The sequence below is a fragment of the Limanda limanda genome, chromosome 10 (genome assembly GCF_963576545.1).
Source record: "Limanda limanda chromosome 10, fLimLim1.1, whole genome shotgun sequence".
Taxonomy (NCBI): Eukaryota; Metazoa; Chordata; class Actinopteri; order Pleuronectiformes; family Pleuronectidae; genus Limanda; species Limanda limanda.
Window position 1 is genome coordinate 21,589,722 of NC_083645.1, and position 19,217 is coordinate 21,608,938.

Below are 19,217 nucleotides of genomic sequence, written 5' to 3' on the forward strand. Positions count from 1 at the left end.
ACTTATATAGAACTAAAACTTTTTATAAATCCATTGCCATTATTAGAAAATGAAATATTTAAAATTTAAAAATGTTTTTCACATTTCTCGGGCTCAATTTCAAAGCTTTACCAATAACCTGTAACTCTCTGAATGTCAATTATCATTCAAATGCACAGATGATAGGATCTCCACAACGAGGGGAAACAAATGAAAATACACATGCAGAAAATATATTTGAACACACACACAAACATTTTCAGCTTGTTCAACAAAAATCCGCCTGCTGAAGTTGTGTGACGCTCTTCCCTCACTACAGATCAGTTTGAAGCCCATAGTCGGGTGTGTGGTGAGTCAACAGCCTCAGTGGTTGGTCTCAGGGCAGAGAGACGGCCCAGCCTTCTGTCAGTGTCGCTGCAGCCTGTGGTTTTACTTGTTGTCGCAGACATGTACCTTAACAAAGACCGATGGAGGAGTTCCTGTGTTTGAGTGTCTGTCGTGTGGCATTTTATGAAAAGCTGCACATGTTTTAAATGCATATGTACATAACATGTAAATTGTATCCGAAATACAAAATGCTTATTTTATATTAATTGTTTGCCATACAGCTGTCTGCAGTTGTGGAAAAATACAAAGCACGTCAGTCAAAAACCACGGAAACTCCTCCCCCCTCTCTGTTTGTGTGAGTGTGTCCATCTGCATTAGACAAAGATGTGCGATGAAAGGTGAAAACACACATATGTGACGAGTGAGATTTAACTAATGCATTGAAATAATCACTGTGGTCCACGGTTAATTTGAATAATTTCACATGTTCCTTTCCTGCAGTGAAAAGTTTGTTGTGATATTGGGTCCTGATTAATTTCGGGTGCAAACATCAACCATTTTAGAGGAATGTATTCAGGCCTCCTCAGGTTATCTAGAGCAGCAGAGAGGAAAACACAGCTTTCAGCCACTAACTAGTTCCATGTTGCAACTTGTTAGGGAGCGAAGTAGCCACAGATATTTAAAAATGACGATGTTCAGTTAAAAAAAGTGAGTGAGGTCATCATTTCATCACCAAGGTTTGTAACTTTGACCCAGAGGTTCTAGCCAATTACAGGCCTATCTCCAACCTCGCCTTCCTGTCCAAGGTGTTAGAGAAGGTAGTCGCTTCTCAACTTCAGGACCACCTCAAACATAACAGCTTCTTTGAAAAGTTTCAGTCAGGATTTCGTTCAGCCCACAGCACTGAAACGGCTTTGCTCAGGGTTACGGATGACCTGCTGATGACAGCCGATGCAGGATCACCCTCACTCCTCATCCTCCTGGACCTGACTGCTGCATTTGACACAGTGGATCACACTCTCCTCCTAGAGCGCCTCTACAACGCTGTTGGACTATCAGACTCTGCACTCAAGTGGTTTCAGTCCTACCTCTCTGGCAGAACTGAGTATGTCTCACTGGGAAGATGCAAGTCCAGACTGCTCCCTGTCTCCTGTGGTGTTCCGCAAGGGTCCGTCCTCGGCCCCATCCTCTTCATTGTTTACATGCTCCCCCTCAGTCGTGTCATCAGCAAACATAGGATGTCCTTCCACTGTTATGCTATGACGACACACAGCTTTACATCAAAACTGCCCCAAACCCCTCTGCAGCCATTTCATGTCTCACCGCCTGTCTTGGGGAGATTAAGACATGGATGAGCAGCAACTTACTCCAGTTAAACAGTGGCAAAACTGAAGCCCTCCTTGTTGGCACTCCACACCAGGTTCAGTCATCCTCCATAACTCAGCTCACCTTCGACAGTCAGGTCATACCCCTCTCCTCCACAGTCACTAATCTAGGAGTTAGGTTTGATCCTCACCTGACCTTTAATGACCATATAATACACCTGTGCAAAACCTCCTTTTACCATCTCAAAATCATCTCCAAACTCCGCCCCACTTTAACCCTGTCAGATGCAGAGAAGCTCGTCCACGCATTCATCTCCTCTAGACTGGACTACTGCAATTCACTTTTCACTGGGATCACTGGCAAGAACATCCAAAAACTGCAATTCATTCAAAACAGCGCTGCCAGGATCCTGATGAGAGTCCGTAAATATGAGCACATAACACCAATTCTCCACTCACTCCACTGGCTCCCTGTCTCAACCCGGATTGACTACAAAGTTCTACTCCTCACCCATAAATGCATAAATGGACATGCACCTCCTTACCTACAAGACCTCATCACTCCGCACACCTCCACCCGCACCCTTAGATCTACAAGTAGCTCGCTCATTCGGGTTCCCAACACCAAGCTCCGCACCATGGGCGACCGGGCCTTTTGCTCAGCAGCGCCCCGCCTATGGAACGGTCTCCCTGACCACCTGAGGGCAACACAGACCCTGGACTCTTTTAAGACTGGCCTAAAAACCTTTTTATTCAAGGAGGCGTTTTTACTTTGAGTTGAGTTTTAGGACTTTGATTTTAACAATGTACTTGTGGCACTCTGAGATTTTCGGATGAAGAGTGCCTTACAAATAAAATGTATTTATTTCTTTATTTTATTTATATTATATTTCCTGCTGATGCCCAGAGTTGGACGTAAGTACATGTAGAAAGGTTTGATTTACTCTAATTTCAAAGTATTTTCCTCATTTTGTAGTAATTTCAAATATGGCTTGTATACATATATATTTATATATCTGCTCTGTTTACGGTTTTCAGGAACCTTGTTGTGGATCAGGGTTGTTCCTGGAATGTTACCTGATGTTTTAATTAAAACAAGTGGCTTTGTGACGGTGGATCCTCGTATTACAGCAAGAATAGAGCCGGGAACATTTGTTCTGCATATCGCAGAAGCAAAGCAAAGCGATACAGCTAAGACACTTAAAAAACTTTATATTTTAAAAAGGAACAGACCTGAGAGTTCAAGGTAATTACATCCCAAAGGATTTATAATAAATCTCTTTGCTGGTTTGTTTTTTCATGTTTTAATAATTTTTGCTTGTTTTATTTACCAGGAGCTGGTTATATGGCTTCAGTTCCTTCCTTCTCCTGCTCTGAGGAGCAGGAGATGTAGATCAAACAGATCAAACAGATCAAATTGAGAACAATTTAAATGAGTCAAAGTTACATTGAGGCGTCAGAGTATTGATTCTTGGGAGCCGGGCACATTATTCTGAGAGGTGACTTCTCTAACAGTGACCAACTCTGATCCCTCCAAGCATCAAACTTTATTGGATTATTCATCACAAAGTTAATTCATTTGCATTTAATATAATATAAAGAGCATAGAACATGAATTTTCTCTTTAATGAAAAAAAAGGTTCCATTATTATTCATGTTTCATTTCAAGTTACTCACAATAAATGAGACAAGGGATATTATTTAGATAAGTGCTCTCTCCAACGTTAACTAAACTATTCAATTACCAAAAACCTGACTGCAAAAATCATTTAATCAATCAATTCATACACACATCATTTGTTATTATACATGATTTAATCCATCATCATCTTCTCAATGAGTTCCATCAAAATTATTGTCTGACAGTGTTTCTGATGCATGAGTTTGTACAGTCCTCTGGTGAATTCCTGTTATTCCATAAGTAAGACCTGTAATACAACAACCAAGTAATCATTTTACATGTTACATTATATGGTGTCCAGCCTGATACAAAGGATCAAGAGAGAGGCTGAAAACACAGAATATGGCCACTGTGAACTCAGCCACCTTCTAGCAGATCCAGAGAAATATAGATCCAAATAGGTGCTAAACAGTAGATACTGGTGGTGGTCTTGATGGTCAGTGGCCAAGAAGAGGCTGAACAGTGAATGTTTAACTTGGTTTTATCAAATTAGGAAATGTGGTGAATTGACTTTATTCTTTATTTCTAACACAATATCTGATCTTGCAGTATATTATTAACTTGTAGTGACTACAGCTTAAATATGTTAGTGCTATAAGGCACTTACACCACTTAGGTAAGGTTTGGGAAACTTACTTAATAACCTACCTTTGCAATGTTCACAAACAGGGTTTTTCTATCTGAGTAGAAATAGAGCAACAATCACAAAGATGCAGAAGAGCATCAGTGTCCCAAGCGCAATGACCAATGGAAGTGGTTGTCCTGGAATGAGAAAGAATCCCAGAGACATCTAATTTCACTGAGTTTACTCTTTCTATCTCTCTCTTGTTCTGTTTCTCCAGAGCTGCAGGGTTGTTATTTTTACTACTGACTGGTGCTACTATGATTTATTAACCTTGATAACATACTATTGTCATTACAACAACCAGTCTGATATTTTTCTCCCCAGTCGGTCGAGGCAGATGGCCGACAACACAGAACCTGTTTTTTGGGAACTGTTGGGTTTCTCTAGAATATTGGAAGGTCTTAGGTGTTACATTGTAAAGTGCTTTGAGATAATGTGTGTTCTGATGTGTCACTATACAAATAATGAAATTGAATTAGGGCCTCAGCAAAACAAATAGTACCACAAGAAATTGAGAGGAAAACACACGCACACACACAAGCAAATCCAAAACACAGAAGCTAGTTGAAGCAAAGTGAAGCCAAACTCCACCAAAAATAGGATTGATTTCATTATAATCCTCACTGAGCCTGTAAACTGTGTAAACTAATCCAATAGATCCCAACACTGATCAGTCAAAGGAAGTGTATGAATCATCAAGGGAAGTTCCTGTAGCCGTACGGAGAAGAAGAACCTTTTCTTTTCTATTATCAACACAGTGCTCAGAAACTAACACAACAATTAGGAAATATGGATGGATCATGATTTCATTAAAACTTTACAACATACTCATCTCCACTTTGGTTCCTCCACCAAACAGGATCTCTCCACATGTGACCACAGCGCAGTAGTAAGTCCCAGCATCTGAGGAGTTGTGTATAGTTTTGGACAGACTGTAGACGCAGTTCTTCTCCTCTTGTTCATCTCTCCTGCTGCTCTGAGTGTAAATGAAGCCGGGATGGGAGCGTCCTGATCCGGCTCTGAACCAGTGCACACTGTGTTCACCTGGACCCTGGTCCAGGTTTTCTTTGTTCGTGGAGAGAAGTGAACACTCGAGAGTCGTTGAGTTTCCCGGCTGGACTGACACAGTCTCCGGACTTTGTTTGACATAGATGTGTTTCTGCTGATTTTTATGATCTGTGTGAATCACAAGATGAAAAGGAAAATGAAAGAACTACAATTAGTACATCATAGCAAACAAAGACAGTAAAATGAATTTACTTTACCTTTCACAGCCAAAATTGTTTCATTAACAAAAGTAATTATATATGGCTCTCCTGCTTGACAGAAGTATGTTGCTTCATCGTCTTTGCTTATATTTCTTATGGTAAGAGTATACAGATCAGCCGCTGGCATGACTGTGAATCTCGAGTTGTTAAATTGTCCTTGAAACTTTATATCTGAAGAAGCTCCTTTAGCAAGTGTTTGGACCATGTATCCAAATTTCATCTTGTACCAGAAAAACAACCAGCGTTCTCTCCCAGGAACTGAACATGACAGACTGATGTTATCACCAAGGTTAGCCACAATCAAAGGGATCTGCTGAGGAACCTCCGCAGTCTGATGTAGAGCTAAAGAACAGAGAAACAGAGAGAGATATACGACAGGACAAAAACAAACACTTCAAAAACAACAATTAATGATCACAGGCTAATGTGTTTTTACCATATCTCCACCACATCAGTGGCTAGGAACTACACTTGCATACTTACATAATGTAGTTAGGAGAATCAGAGCAGCCAGTCCTTCAATCATTGTTGTATATTGGCCTGTGTTTGTGTAACTGGTGTCGTCCCACTCAAATGGAAGATTTAGTCACAGTGGGAATCAAAGTCATTGGCTGATATAGTAAATCCACTTCCTGTAAAATGTATGTTCTTCTCTTCCACTGAGAGATTAGCCAATGACATCTCTAATGGGTGTGTGTGGGTATGTGTGATTGTGTGTGTGTGTGTCATATGTAGTATGTATGTGTCATATGTAGTATGTATGTTTCAACAACTTAAACATGACTAACACTGAATTAAAGAAATGATTTTATATACTATAATCTACAAATATACATCAATACTGTGAAAACTGCATATTTACAGTGTATGTTTTTGTAATGATGCATTTGTGTTTCAAAGCACCCCCGCTGCAGAATATGATGTGGAACTGAGAACCCACATATTGTGCATTGTAAATATGAATTTATATGAATTTGAATATTATGCATTGAATAGAAAATGTTGTGCAACTGCCTCTGTTTGTGTAGTTGTATTTCTTGTACATTCAGCCTTCTCCCCTCTGAGGTGGGAAGTATCGATGGACGGTTAAAAAAAACAGACAACCACAAGTTCTCAGATGACGCTACTACACCTCACTGTTGTCATGAACAACACATGGTGATACATTCAAGAGCTTCTTTACTTTGTGCTTCAAGTTTCTCAACACATCATAGCCTGAAATACAGTATTTCAAAAAAAAAAAATTGTGGAAATCCTAATTACAATTATTATATAGTATATAGTATTTTGTAGAGCGACACATTTCCATGTCCTGAAGACAGAGTGGGCCTTTGCCACAGTAGTTTTTATATTCATGGTTCAACTAATTGAAATACTACAAGAAAACACTTGGACAAACATCAGTGTAAAAAAACCTGCTTCAAATTTGGAGAAAAATCTATTTATCTATGTCCCATTCATTAACATAAGGGAGGATGCATTTATGGCCCATGCCGCAACTCGCCACCAGGGGATGATCAAGGTGTTTCGGCCTCATCTTGCTGATAGTCAATGGTTTTACATCAGTCTAGAGACTCACAGAGCTTCACTGTTAACAAACAATCTTCCTGTCACACTGAAGACGTCTGGGGACAACTCAGGTGTCAGGTCATATGTTGACTAAACAGAATTTTCTTTCCACAGGACAGAAAATCAAAACTAAATGTTGAGATTGAAATTAAATAGAATGAACTGTGAGACTCCTTCCTCCTCACATCTATAAAGGTCATTATGTAGCCAACGTTGTGATTTGATGATAAAGCACAATGTATACATGTCTGTTGCTGGGCCTTACCACTTAAAAGCAGATGTGTCATCTCATCTCAGCACTAAGACATAAGTAGGACACTAAACAGTACATGTATAGCTGGGCAGGACTATCACATTTCATTCTGGCTTTTCTCTGAAAATACAAATTTCAAAAACCACTGATGTAAGATGATGATGATCAAATAATCTGTAATAATGAATTGGGTAAAGAAAAGCCAACTTTATCTTGGAAGTAAGATCAAAGTGTTTACTCTCAATTCTCTCTGCAATTTTAAATATCATCTTTTTGCAGCAGGGACAGTGTGGTATCTCTCCAACCATCTCTTTAAGTGTCGTGGGATTGGTTCATCTACAGCACATAGAGTAGCAATTAAATAAATGAGCCTTTTGATGCTTATTATACATAATGACATAATGAAACATTGTGAACACATAAAAATATGTGCTTTATATATTTAATTTCTTACTTCTCGTTAAACCAACAAAAGTCTTGTCATTTGTTTGTTTCACAGCACATGGTATTTGCCCATCAGTGCCTGTGAAACAACAAAGTGTGCTGCAGTAGCTGAGCTGTGATGTAGGCTGTGGTTGGCTACTGCTCTGCTCCGACAGACCACCGAGCACGTTTACTCAGAATTGATCATCGCATGCATCAACAGGATACGTAACTAGGTACAAGAAGCCTCTAAATTTAGCCACACCGGTCTCCTTTGAAGTCTGCTTTCCCGGACGTGTGCTTGTAAGAAATAGTCACTTAAAACCAATTTCTTGTTTAAAGCGTTTGTATTCCGACAATCGGCTACTATTATAAAAATGTCAGCTGAAGGCAAGACAGTGCAAAGATTCACACCTCACACAACCACAGTTTTCCATTTAGCATTGTTTATCACCACATGCATGTGCGTGTGGAAGAGAAAGTAAAGAGGCCGCATGAGAGAGAGTTAATACTTGGTCTCACACACACCAGTATACTCTCTCTCTCTCTCTCTCACACACACACACACACACACACACACACACACACACACACACACACACACACACACACACACACACACACACACACACACACACACACACACACACACAACACACACACACACACACACACACACACACACACTACTATACTCTGTCACATGTACCATCATTCTCTCTCCCACACACTTCCAAGAGAGATTATTCATAATTGCTCTTCCACTTAATATCATAATCTCAGACATGCACCACTATACTCTGACACAAACACAAGTATACTCTCTTACATGCACAATCATGATCTTTCTAATTAACGATCATACACACAACACTGATTTCTCTGGCACAGAGATATTATATTTGAAACAGAATAATGGCACATGTAGGAGAAATTAATTGTAGATGAGAATGCAAATTACCATGTGTGAGGAACAAAATGACAGTGAATATAAGACAGAATGATATATGTGAATGAGTACAGTAGTTTGTGTGAGTCCCCCCAACATTAACCTTAACATCATTTCTAGATTTTAGTCTGAATCCGGCCTGAACTATTGTGTCCAGATGGGCCCTGATGGGCTCAGGTCAGATGTCCATACTGACACATACAGATTTACATGTATTTACTGAATTGGGAAATAATGTTAAATAATAATAAATGTATTAATAATTCTAGGATAATTTAAGAAAGAAACTAATTTTGGCTCGTAAAGAGCCTTTTAGGACAATTTAAAATTGCAAAGAGAATTGAGAGTAAACACTTTGATCTTACTTCCATTATAAAGTTGGCTTTTCTTTACCCAATTCATTATTACAGATTATTTGATCATCATCATCTTACATCAGTGCTTTTTTAAATTTGTATTTTCAGAGAAAAGCCAGAATGAAATGTGATAGTCCATCCCAGCGGTACATGTAATGTGTCCTACTTATGTCTTAGTGCTGAGATGAGATGATATATCTGCTTTTAAGTGGTAAGGCCCAGCAACAGACATGTATACGTTGTGCTTTTATCATCAAAGCACAAAGTTCAATCTCAACATTTAGTCTATGTTGTCTGACATGACCTGACACCTGAGTTGTCCCCAGACGTCTTCAGTGTGACAGGAAGATTGTTTGTTAACGGTGAAGCTCTGTGAGTCTACACTGATGTAAAACCATTGACTGACATCAAGAAGATCCCGAAACATCTTGTGATGGTGAGTAGATTTGAAACAGCGTTATCTGAGCACTTGTTGTGGTCTGATTCTTAAACTGTCAATCGACACATCACACCTCAGAGAGGCTCCTGCTTGGGAACTTGGTGATTCTTCAGCAGAGGAGTCTGATCGTAAATGCTCCAGCACAAATGTTACGTGATCATTGCATATCAAATGTTTTTCATATACCTGGTTGTAATCCAATGAATAATTTTTTTGTAATTTAGAGAAGTTTCATATCACTCCACAGTTTACAGGAGCGTGGCAGAGATTTACATTTTTCTCTTGAACGGCTGAATGTTGTTTTAACTGTTGATGGATCCTGTTTCACCGACTGAAGAACTTCTGAATTAGCAGAGAGGGATTTAGCAACACGTCATTTGACAAATGACTCAAGATAAACCCTATAAGTCCTTCATTACCCCTTACCCAGCAGAGGTGGAAAAATTATCATATTATAATATTTTACTAGTGCATCAAATGTATGCAAGCAACATTTTATGAGAAAATAGAAATCATAAAAATATTTGGTAAATATAGATGTATAAAAATAGTGTTATCAAATAACATGAAATAAGGCTGATATAAGTACTGTATCTCAAATATATACGTAAGTAGCACTTAACCTAAGCAGCTCGACATGTGTGAGCCCTGGAATGAACCATGATTTTGAATTAATTCAAATCATGACCATGTGCTTTGCAACACAAATGAATCATGAAAAAAAACATACACATTAAATATACAGTTTTCACAGTATTGATGTATATTTGTATATTATAGTTTATTTAATCATTTATATAATTCAGTGTAAGAGTCATGTTGTTGAAACATATACATATGTGTGGGTATATATATATGTATACATATACACACACACACACACTCACACATTAGAGAGAGAGAAAGTGTCATTGGCCAATCTCTTAGTGGAAAAGAAGAACCTATATTTTACAGGAAGTGGATTTACTATATCAGCCAATGACTATGTTTTCCACTGTGACTAAATCTTCCACTTGAGTGGGACAACATCAGTTACGCAAACACAGGCCAATATACAACAATGATCGGAGGACTCTATGCTCTGTTTCTCTTAACTACATTATGTAAGTATGTAAGTGTAGTTTCTAGCCACTGATGTGGTGGAAATATGGTAAAAACACAATAGCCTGTGATCATTAATTGTTGTTTTTGAAGTGTTTGTTTTTGTCCTGTCGTATAACTCTCACTGTTTCTCTGTTCTTTAGCTCTACATCAGACTGTGGAGGTTCCTCAGCAGATCCCTTTGATTGTGGCTAACCTCGGTGATAACATCAATCTGACATGTTCAGTTCCTGTGAAAGAAGCCTGGTTGTTTTTCTGGTACAAGATGAAATTTGGATACATGGTCCAAACACTTGCTAAAGGAGCTTCTCAAGGTATAGAGCTTCAAGGACAATTTGACAACCCGAGATTCACAGTCAGGCCAGCGGCTGATCTGTATACTCTTACCATAAGGAATATAAGCAAAGACGATGAAGCAACATACTTCTGTCAAGCAGGAGAGCCATATATAATTACCTTTATTAATGGCACAATTTTGGCTGTGAAAGGTAAAGTAAGTTCATTTTAGTGTCTTTGTTTGCTATGATGTACTCAATTGTAGTTCTTTCATTTTCCTTTTCATCTTGGGATTCACACAGATCACAAAAATCCGGAGAAACACATCTATGTCAAACAAAGTCCGGAGACTGTGTCAGTCCAGCCGGGAAACTCAACGACTCTCGAGTGTTCACTTCTCTCCACGAACAAAGAAAACCTGGACCAGTGTCCAGGTGAACACAGTGTGCACTGGTTCAGAGCCGGATCAGGACGCTCCCATCCCGGCTTCATTTACACTCAGAGCAGCAGGAGAGAGGAACAAGAGGAGAAGAGCTGCGTCTACAGTCTGTCCAAAACTATACACAACTCCTCAGATGCTGGGACTTACTACTGCGCTGTGGTCACATGTGGAGAGATCCTGTTTGGTGGAGGAACCAAAGTGGAGATGAGTATGTTGTAAACTTTTAATGAAATTAAGACCCATCCATATTTCCTAATTGTTGTGTTAGTTTCTGAGCACTGTGTTGATGATAGAAAAGAGAAGGTTCTTCTTCTCCTGATGATTCATACACTTGCTTTGACTGCTCAGTGTTGGGATCTATTGGATTAGTTTACACAGTTGACAGGCTCAGTGAGGATAATAATGTAATCAATCCTATTTTGGGTGGAATTTGGCTTCACATTGCTTCAACTCCCTTCTCTGTTTTTGATTTGCTTGTGTGTGCCTGTGCGCGTTTTCCTCTCAATTTCCTGTGGTACTATTTGTTTTGTTGAGGCTTTAATTCAATTTAATTATCAATCACAACAGACATTAACTCAAAGCACTTTACATGGAAACACCTAAGACCTTCCAATATTCGAGAGAAACCCAACAGTTCCCCAAAACCAGGCTCTGCGTTGTCTACCATCTGCCTCGACCGACTGTTTTTTGTAATGACAATAGTGTGTTATCAAGGTTTATCAATCATAGCAGCACCAGTCAGTAGGAAAAATAACAAACCTGCAGCTCTGGAGAAGCAGAACGAGAGAGAGATAATGAAACTGTAATGAAATGTCTCTGGGATTCTGTCTCATTCCAGGACAAGAACAACTTCCATTGGTCATTGCACTTGGGACACTGATGCTCTGCTGCATCATTGCGATTGTTGCTCTAATTCTCTTCAGAAAGAAAAAGACTGTTTGCGAACATTGCAAAGGTTGGTTCATTATGTGCACATGGATTATCACATAAGCCGGTGCCATTTTTGTTATTTTAATGCCAGTTTTTGTAACAGGTTTAACATGGTTGTGATGTTATAATTAAGATCTAATTTAATGGTTTTTACATCAATAGCTTCACGTTTACGCCTGGAAGGAGTCATATTATTCAGGTTTGCAGCTAGTTGAATGTCGAGGAGCTTTCCCTGGGCTTCCTGAAACCCATAGACTGTATAGACAGCACTTTGGTATGAACATGGTGGGAGGTGTGACAGACACAATTTGTTTTAGTCTGAGATGCTGTTGCCAGAGCGACATCTACTGGCATTAACATTGTATAACACATAAAATGAGTTGTCAAGACACTTCATTATTACCTTGCCTTTATAAACAGGAGCAGCGACTGGTTCCCATCCTGGTGGATCAGCTGAGGATCAACCAAATGATGCGGTAAATAAAATCTAAATATCTAATGCATGTTGAGACCTAATGGTTAACAGCGGAAGTAGAAAGGAAATGTCTGCAACCACAGTCGGCATTGAAATAATTTTGGTTAAGCTTTGTGATTTGATCTTGATTAAGTGTAACTAACACAGAGGACTTCCTCTGTGTCAAACCAGACCACATCCTGACCAAACCTCAGCTAAGTGTTGTAAGAGCCTATAAGCAAACAAATAATTAGGCTGTAATCATTACAAGTTAATAACATACTGAAAGATCAGATATTCTGTTAGAAATAAAGAATAAAGTAAATTCACCATATTTCCTTGTTAAATGACACCAAGTTAAACATCCACTGTTTTGTGTTTCCTTCAAAGCATCTTTGACTGTCTATGAACATCATTCTGTAAGAACAGTGTTTCCTCATCTAGTTCAAACTCTTGTCTACTACTTCCGTCGATTCTGATTCTAATGAAGTTTGCAAGCTGAATAAGAAGGAGGGTGATCCTCTTCTTAGCAACTGACCATCAAGACCAGTATCTACTGTTTATCACCTCTTTGGATCTATAGTTCTCTGGATCTGCTAGAAGGTGGCTGAGTTCACAGTGGCCATATTCTGTGTTTTAAGCCTCTCTCTTGATCCTTTGTATCAGGCTGGTCACCATATATTGTAACATGTAAAAAGACTACTCGGTTGTGGTATTACAGGACTTATTTATAACTTTGAATCATATTGTTTGCAGGATGGTGACGCAGCAGCAATGAACTACGCTGCACTTGGTTTCAACTCAAGAAAAGCTACAAGATGGAATAACAGGAATTCACCAGAGGACTGTACATACTCAAGCATCAGAAACACTGTCAGACAATAATTTTGATGCAATTCATTGAGAAGATGATGATGGATTAGATCATGTATAATAACAAATGATGTGTGTATGAATTGATTGATTAAATGATTTTTTGCAGTCACGTTTTTGGTAATTGAAAAGTTTAGTTAACGTTGGAGAGAACACTTATCTCAATAATATCCCTTGTCTAATTTATTGTGAGTAACTTCTCAAAATCCGGATGAAATATGAATCATTTATGGAACTTTCATTTTCATTAAAGAGAAAATTCATGTTCTATGCTCTTTATATTATATTAAATGCAAATGTATTCACTTTGTAATGAATAATCCAATAAAGTTTGATGCTTTGAGGGATCAAAGTTGGTCTCTGTTACAGAAGTCACCTCTCAGAATAATGTGCCCGGCTCTGAAGAATCAATACTCTGACGCCTCAATGTAACTTTGGCTCATTTAAATCGTTCTCAATTTGATCTGCTGAGCTCAACATGAGGAAGAGAACATGTAAAGGTCATAGGTTCACTAGGTTGAACTGACATCACTGGAATCTTCTATGAGTCATGACCAACAGCACACACATGTGCTTTAGGTGCCAACATGCAATGGTTATGTTGAACAGTTGTAATGTTTACCATGTTTACCATTTTAATTTTATGTGTTGACATCCCTCTAAATTTCATATTAAGAGGGATGTGGTTAGTAAACACCAACCACAACCGATTTGTTTTGTTTTATTTATGTGTATTGATGACAGTGTGTGTGTCAACATATCAACAGGTTTAGTCGGTAATATTAAAAATAGAAAAAGAAAAGTGAAATAGCATGATTACTTTCTGAGTTATTATTTTAATAGTTGCGCTTTGGTCATTTTTGTCTTGTCTATTAAGAAGGAAGCAACACATCTACATATCCACCACTTCCTGTCTGAGTTACTCGTAGATGTGAGTCACGGAACAAGTTGACAGAATAAAAAATACATATAAATATATTGTAAATCATCATAAGCAATACTGTACATGTACAAAAAGAAAGGGTTCACAACTTTGATGAAAACTCTATCATGAAGTGAATGTTTACAGTTATTTAATTCCCACAGCAAAGATAAACACCAGTAAAGTTGTATCATGATTCACTTTCTTTTTAACTTAAGGTGAAACTAGGTGTGCGTTTTCACACAACATAAACATCAACTGGCAAATGCAGTGTTTTGATAATTAATCCGACTGAAGGAATCTGACATCAGAGTAGATGCTCTCTTCTTCTGCTGTTTTTGGATCCCTTGCTCTAGGTTTGAAGTTTACTGTATAATAAACCAACGAGTCCTCGTCCGTCTGGGGAAACATTACAGACAAATGTGAGTGACAGATGTTAGCTGCAGGAAAAAGAAATACAAAATCTCTACTTTACTGTGTCTACCTTACCTGCTGATCTTCCAGATATCCAGTGGCTGTTGCATTTGTTTGCAAAGCAACTGAAGCTATATTATAAAAAAATACCACAATGCTAGTGAGAAACAACCTTTTTCAAAAACTGTTTCATAAATCAATGCATGAATGCTGTGACTCACCGTCAGACGTTTTGCTGTTTTTCCTGATTGAATAAATGAGAATGGCTATAATAACCAGGCAAAAACGCCTGAGCGTAGACGGAAAACCCGTTTGTGTCACAATACTTTCCACCACAAATGGACCTGAGAACCGAGTAGTAAAAGCAGAACCAGGTGTGGGCAAAAATACCTTCACTTGATCACCTGGCTGAAACTGTCGCTTAACTGCTCTCAATGGGCCACGCACATTGTGACCACGTACAACCTCAGGGACTGGGTAAACTCTACCTCCTGCTATGTCATTTCCCATTATCAACTCAATTCCATCAATGGGAAAACACGAACGGCGTCCTCACACAGCCTGTCTGCACACCACGTCTGGTCCCAACTGTTGCACACTCCGGCTCTCTGGTCCACTGACTCTCTGGTCCACTGACGTCTCTCCGACGCTCACCTCTTGGTTCTTATACCCACACCCTAATGGCAGAGTGGCCTCAGCTGCGCCAGTGAAGGTGCCTCTCGAACACACACACACCTGGTGGAGACGAGAGAGAGAGGGGGAGAGAGAGAAAGAAAACACGGCACGTAACAGCAGCAAATAACAGGAAAATAACAACCTTGTCCTTCTGCAAATTCCAAGTTTTAACTGCTGACATAAATGAAAAAGGGCAAACATTAAAATTACTAATCTAAAAGTGTATTTAAAATAAATTCATCAGCTGTGATGAGCTGTTACAATGGTAAATTATGGATAAAAATGCCATAACCTTATATACTCATGTCCCAATCACAGAGAAATATGATGCAGTTACCTTCAGTGTTGAGTTTTGATCCGTTTCCAGAAGCTCTCGCTCCACATGTGGCCAAAGCACAGAAATAAGTCCCAGCCTCAGAGGAGCTGATGTTGTTCAAGAAGCTGCATTTCACTGTTGAGAGTTTCTCAGGATTCTCTTCATATTCATCAACACCGTCCCCTCGAGTGTAATTAAAAGTATTTGATCCATCTTTGAAACAGCTCATACACTTTTCTTCGGGACATTTCTTGTTCACAGTGTCAGAGAGGACTGAGCACTGCAGATACACAGAGTGTTCGGGAGGAGCAAGAGATTTAGGAACTGAAGCCTTAGCACCAGCTCCTGGTAAATAAGAAAAATAGAAAAACTATTTAAACATAAAAAAACAAACAACAGACAGATGTATTATCATTTCTTTGGGCTGTAATTACCTTGCACTCTCAGGTCTGTTCCTTTTAAAAATGTATAGTCTTCTAAGTGTCTTTTCATACAATAGTAAACTGCTGTATCGCTTTGCTTTGCTCTTGCGATATACAGAACAAATGTTCCCGGCTCTATTCTTACTGTAATACGAGGATCAACAGTCACAAAGCCACTTGTTTTCCCTAAAACTTCAGGTAACATTCCAGGAACAACCCTGATCCACATCAAGGTTCCCGAATTCCTCCTGATACATGTCAGGTTAAAATGATCTCTGATACGAACATTCTTTGTTTCAAAGTTCAGCTCGTCTATGCATCCTGAAAACACAGTAAACACAGCATATATATAAATATATGTGCATACAAGTCATATATTAAATTACTACAAAATTAAGTCCACTTTGAAATTAGACTAAATCAAACCTTTCTACGTGTACTTACGTCCAACTCTGAGCATCAGCAGGAAATATAATATGTTCAACATTTTCTGGTTATTCCACATGAGTTCTGAAAAGCACGATACAATGATTCATCTGAAAGCAATCATATTAAGTGGGAGGAAACGAGTCTGAGCAATCTGATTGGCTTTTAAATGTACGACCACAATGGAAATAATATCTATCATCTTTCCATCAGTGAGTTTGTTGGTGGGTTTCTAGAGCTGAAACTTTCAGCTGCAAATCAGTTAAACAGACTCTGCTATAGAAACACTATCTTTTACCTCATGACTCAACAAACAGCTTCGTTCAGCAGTTCATTTTATAGAATTTTGATACCAAGAAATCTATAGGTGATTACATATCTGTAAATATGAAGGCAAATGTCTTGGAAATTGATTCAAAGGTTTGTGAACAAATCCCACAGCCAGAGAAGCAAACAAACTGACGTCTCCTTGGCGCAGGTAGTAACTCTAATGAGAGAAGTGAGAGTGAACCAATACATTAAAGTTGCAAGCTGTAAAATTAAAACAATAAAGACTTTGTACCCTCTGTGGGCCTGAGGCTGTGCTTTTGATACATCTACAGATGAGATATATTGTTGATCGTTGAATATATTGTTTCTTTCTTGCTGTATTAAAACATATTTAGGTATTTGTGACAGTAATTCAGAAAGTCAGAGGAGTCACCTTCAATGAAACCGGGCCAACCGATCCAAATGTCATGGATGATGACGGGCTCACCCTGTGAGGTGACTCAGTTGAACTGAGCCACACAGCAGACAGTGGGAGGGGACTGTTACATCTTAGATGTGCTCTGATTATATGTTGTAATGAGACACGTCTACTGTGATGACCATGTCGTTACTATCTGTATCATATATCTGACCATTTATTCATTTTATTTATTTAGTTTAGAACTAATTATTTTGTATTGTTTTCTCTTCTCAGCCTTTATTGATATTATGTTTATCCTCTGAATACCCATTCAAGCATGTTTGTTAAATGCTAAATGTTATAAATACAACAAACAACTAGCATAATATTTATGAAACAACATGTTCTGGTTTGTCATTGTTTCAAAAGCATTACTGTGACACTAACGTTGTTCTCAATACTACAAGTGCTGCTTTTGATGAATAATAATCTTGAGTTAACTGTTAAACCAATGATATATTTACAAGGGTCGACTCAAGTGTATCAACTGGGAGATTTCATATAAAACAAAAGCCCTGCAGTCGATATTGCATCAAAATATATTTTGTCTCCTCCTTTAGATTCAGTTTGGTTTCTGGCTTCATGCTGCATCTGAAACACAAAGAGTTGCACATAAACCCACTATCACAATAAGTCAGCATTATTGTGGCTTGGTTTTCAGACTAAGGGCCATCACATCCTCTCTCTCTCTCTGTTTTGATCTCAGGAAGCTGGGCTGCACTACGTTTAAACAAATCTCTTTTTTTTAAATACACCACCTCAGCAGGGTGGAGCCTCTTTCCTATCAAGGCCCATTTTAAAGTTCATAACATGCTTTTAGGGTCATACTTGATTACAGCGCACACATCACACTAACCACTGGCTGCAACTGCTTCTATCTGGTGTCTGATGGTAGTGATGATGATACTCAAAGCTTGTTGCAGGACACAGCTTTCTCCTACAAGTCCTCGCCTCTTGCAGCACCATGTTTGGCTTCAAAGAAAATGAATTCCTCCCCTGTACTGAGCACCAGTGATCCCACAAACAAAAAATTATAGTTGGCTGATATTTGCTATGTCTGTTGTTTCCTCCGAGGCCAAAGATGTATTTTTGGTCAATACGTCATATCAGTAAAAGCCAATGAGATGGATTTTCAAGCGACACCACACAGCGGCAACAAGACTCTCCTTCTGAATGAGGAGTCAGTTTCATCAGGCTCTTTCGTGCTGCCTTCAAGTGCAAAAAGAGAAACGTCCATTTCAAACTGAAACCGTCACTGCTCACATACATCCATGAGAGGGCAACCCAGAGAGAAGAGGTTCTGGACTCCTTGTAAACCTATTGTGGGATGTGAAACTAGGAAATACATTGAGACAAGTAGACACTTTCATATTTTGTTGAAACTTCTTTCATTTTGTCCTATTGTCATCTTGTTTTTACTGTTGGCTACACTGCCCCCTCAATTTCTGGTGGTACTACACTGTTTTGTCTCTCACAGAATATATCATTTCTACAGCACAAACAGATTCATGGTTAGTGTAAACAAATTTGAATTATTTGTAAAATTCTAATAAGCGATACAATTAAACAGTATGAATTATATTTTGATGTTTGAGCCTCAACAAAATATTGTCATGGTTTGGACTGTTTTCAAAGAAACAAGATATACGATATAAATATTTAAAAAAAGAGAAATTAAGGTCTAAAAACTCATTTCACATTATATGAAAAAATATTTTTAGTTCATTGATAAAATATTTTTAGTTTTAATGTCAAATGTTATTATAGATTTAGTTTTTTTTACAGTGCATTTATGTATTACGATTGAAACAATAAACACAAACCTACATTTTATGCATTTGCATATGAGACGGAGTAAAAGTTTGAATTTTTCAAAAAGCCAGTTTGACCTTGAAAAATACTGAGAAATAAAAAATACACAGTTACATTACATTTCATTTCATTTAGCTGACACATTTATCCAAAGCAACTTACAATAAGTACATCAACCATGAGGGTACGAACCCAGAACAACAAGAATCAAGAAAGTAACATTTTCTTCA

The 19,217-nt window shown here is 38.4% G+C and overlaps 2 protein-coding genes and 1 long non-coding RNA gene across 3 annotated transcripts; 1 reads left to right on the forward strand and 2 right to left on the reverse strand.

Moving 5' to 3' along the window:
- Positions 1 to 1,418: 1,418 nt before the first annotated feature.
- On the reverse strand, positions 1,419 to 5,581 carry LOC133011474 (uncharacterized; the record flags this gene model as incomplete). The annotated part of the gene is made up of 4 exons (XM_061079200.1): positions 1,419 to 1,563; positions 2,177 to 2,329; positions 4,759 to 5,113; positions 5,203 to 5,581. Coding segments are annotated over 4 exons (1,032 nt in total), but the record flags the coding sequence as incomplete, so codon positions are not given.
- Positions 5,582 to 10,232: 4,651 nt separating this feature from the next.
- LOC133011901 (uncharacterized) lies at positions 10,233 to 13,497 on the forward strand. Its single transcript, XM_061079833.1, has 6 exons — positions 10,233 to 10,297; positions 10,439 to 10,783; positions 10,874 to 11,221; positions 11,852 to 11,968; positions 12,364 to 12,419; positions 13,154 to 13,497. The coding sequence occupies exons 1-6, from the start codon at positions 10,255 to 10,257 to the stop codon at positions 13,280 to 13,282; spliced, it is 1,038 nt and encodes a 345-aa protein (XP_060935816.1). The 5' UTR covers positions 10,233 to 10,254; the 3' UTR covers positions 13,283 to 13,497.
- A 918-nt stretch (positions 13,498 to 14,415) lies between these two features.
- LOC133012334 (uncharacterized) lies at positions 14,416 to 14,966 on the reverse strand. Its single transcript, XR_009680805.1, has 3 exons — positions 14,828 to 14,966; positions 14,682 to 14,737; positions 14,416 to 14,591 (listed from the first exon to the last, which is right to left on the reverse strand). It is a non-coding gene; the product is annotated as an uncharacterized LOC133012334 (long non-coding RNA).
- Positions 14,967 to 19,217: the final 4,251 nt, after the last annotated feature.

Excerpts from the sequence above, each read along its gene's own strand:
- LOC133011901 (XM_061079833.1), top strand. The coding sequence starts at position 10,255 with ATGATCGGAGGACTCTATGCTCTGTTTCTCTTAACTACATTAT. Across the intron at positions 10,298-10,438 it reads GTTTCTCTTAACTACATTAT|CTCTACATCAGACTGTGGAG; the intron begins GTAAGTATGTAA and ends TCTGTTCTTTAG. Across the intron at positions 11,969-12,363 it reads TGTTTGCGAACATTGCAAAG|GAGCAGCGACTGGTTCCCAT; the intron begins GTTGGTTCATTA and ends CTTTATAAACAG.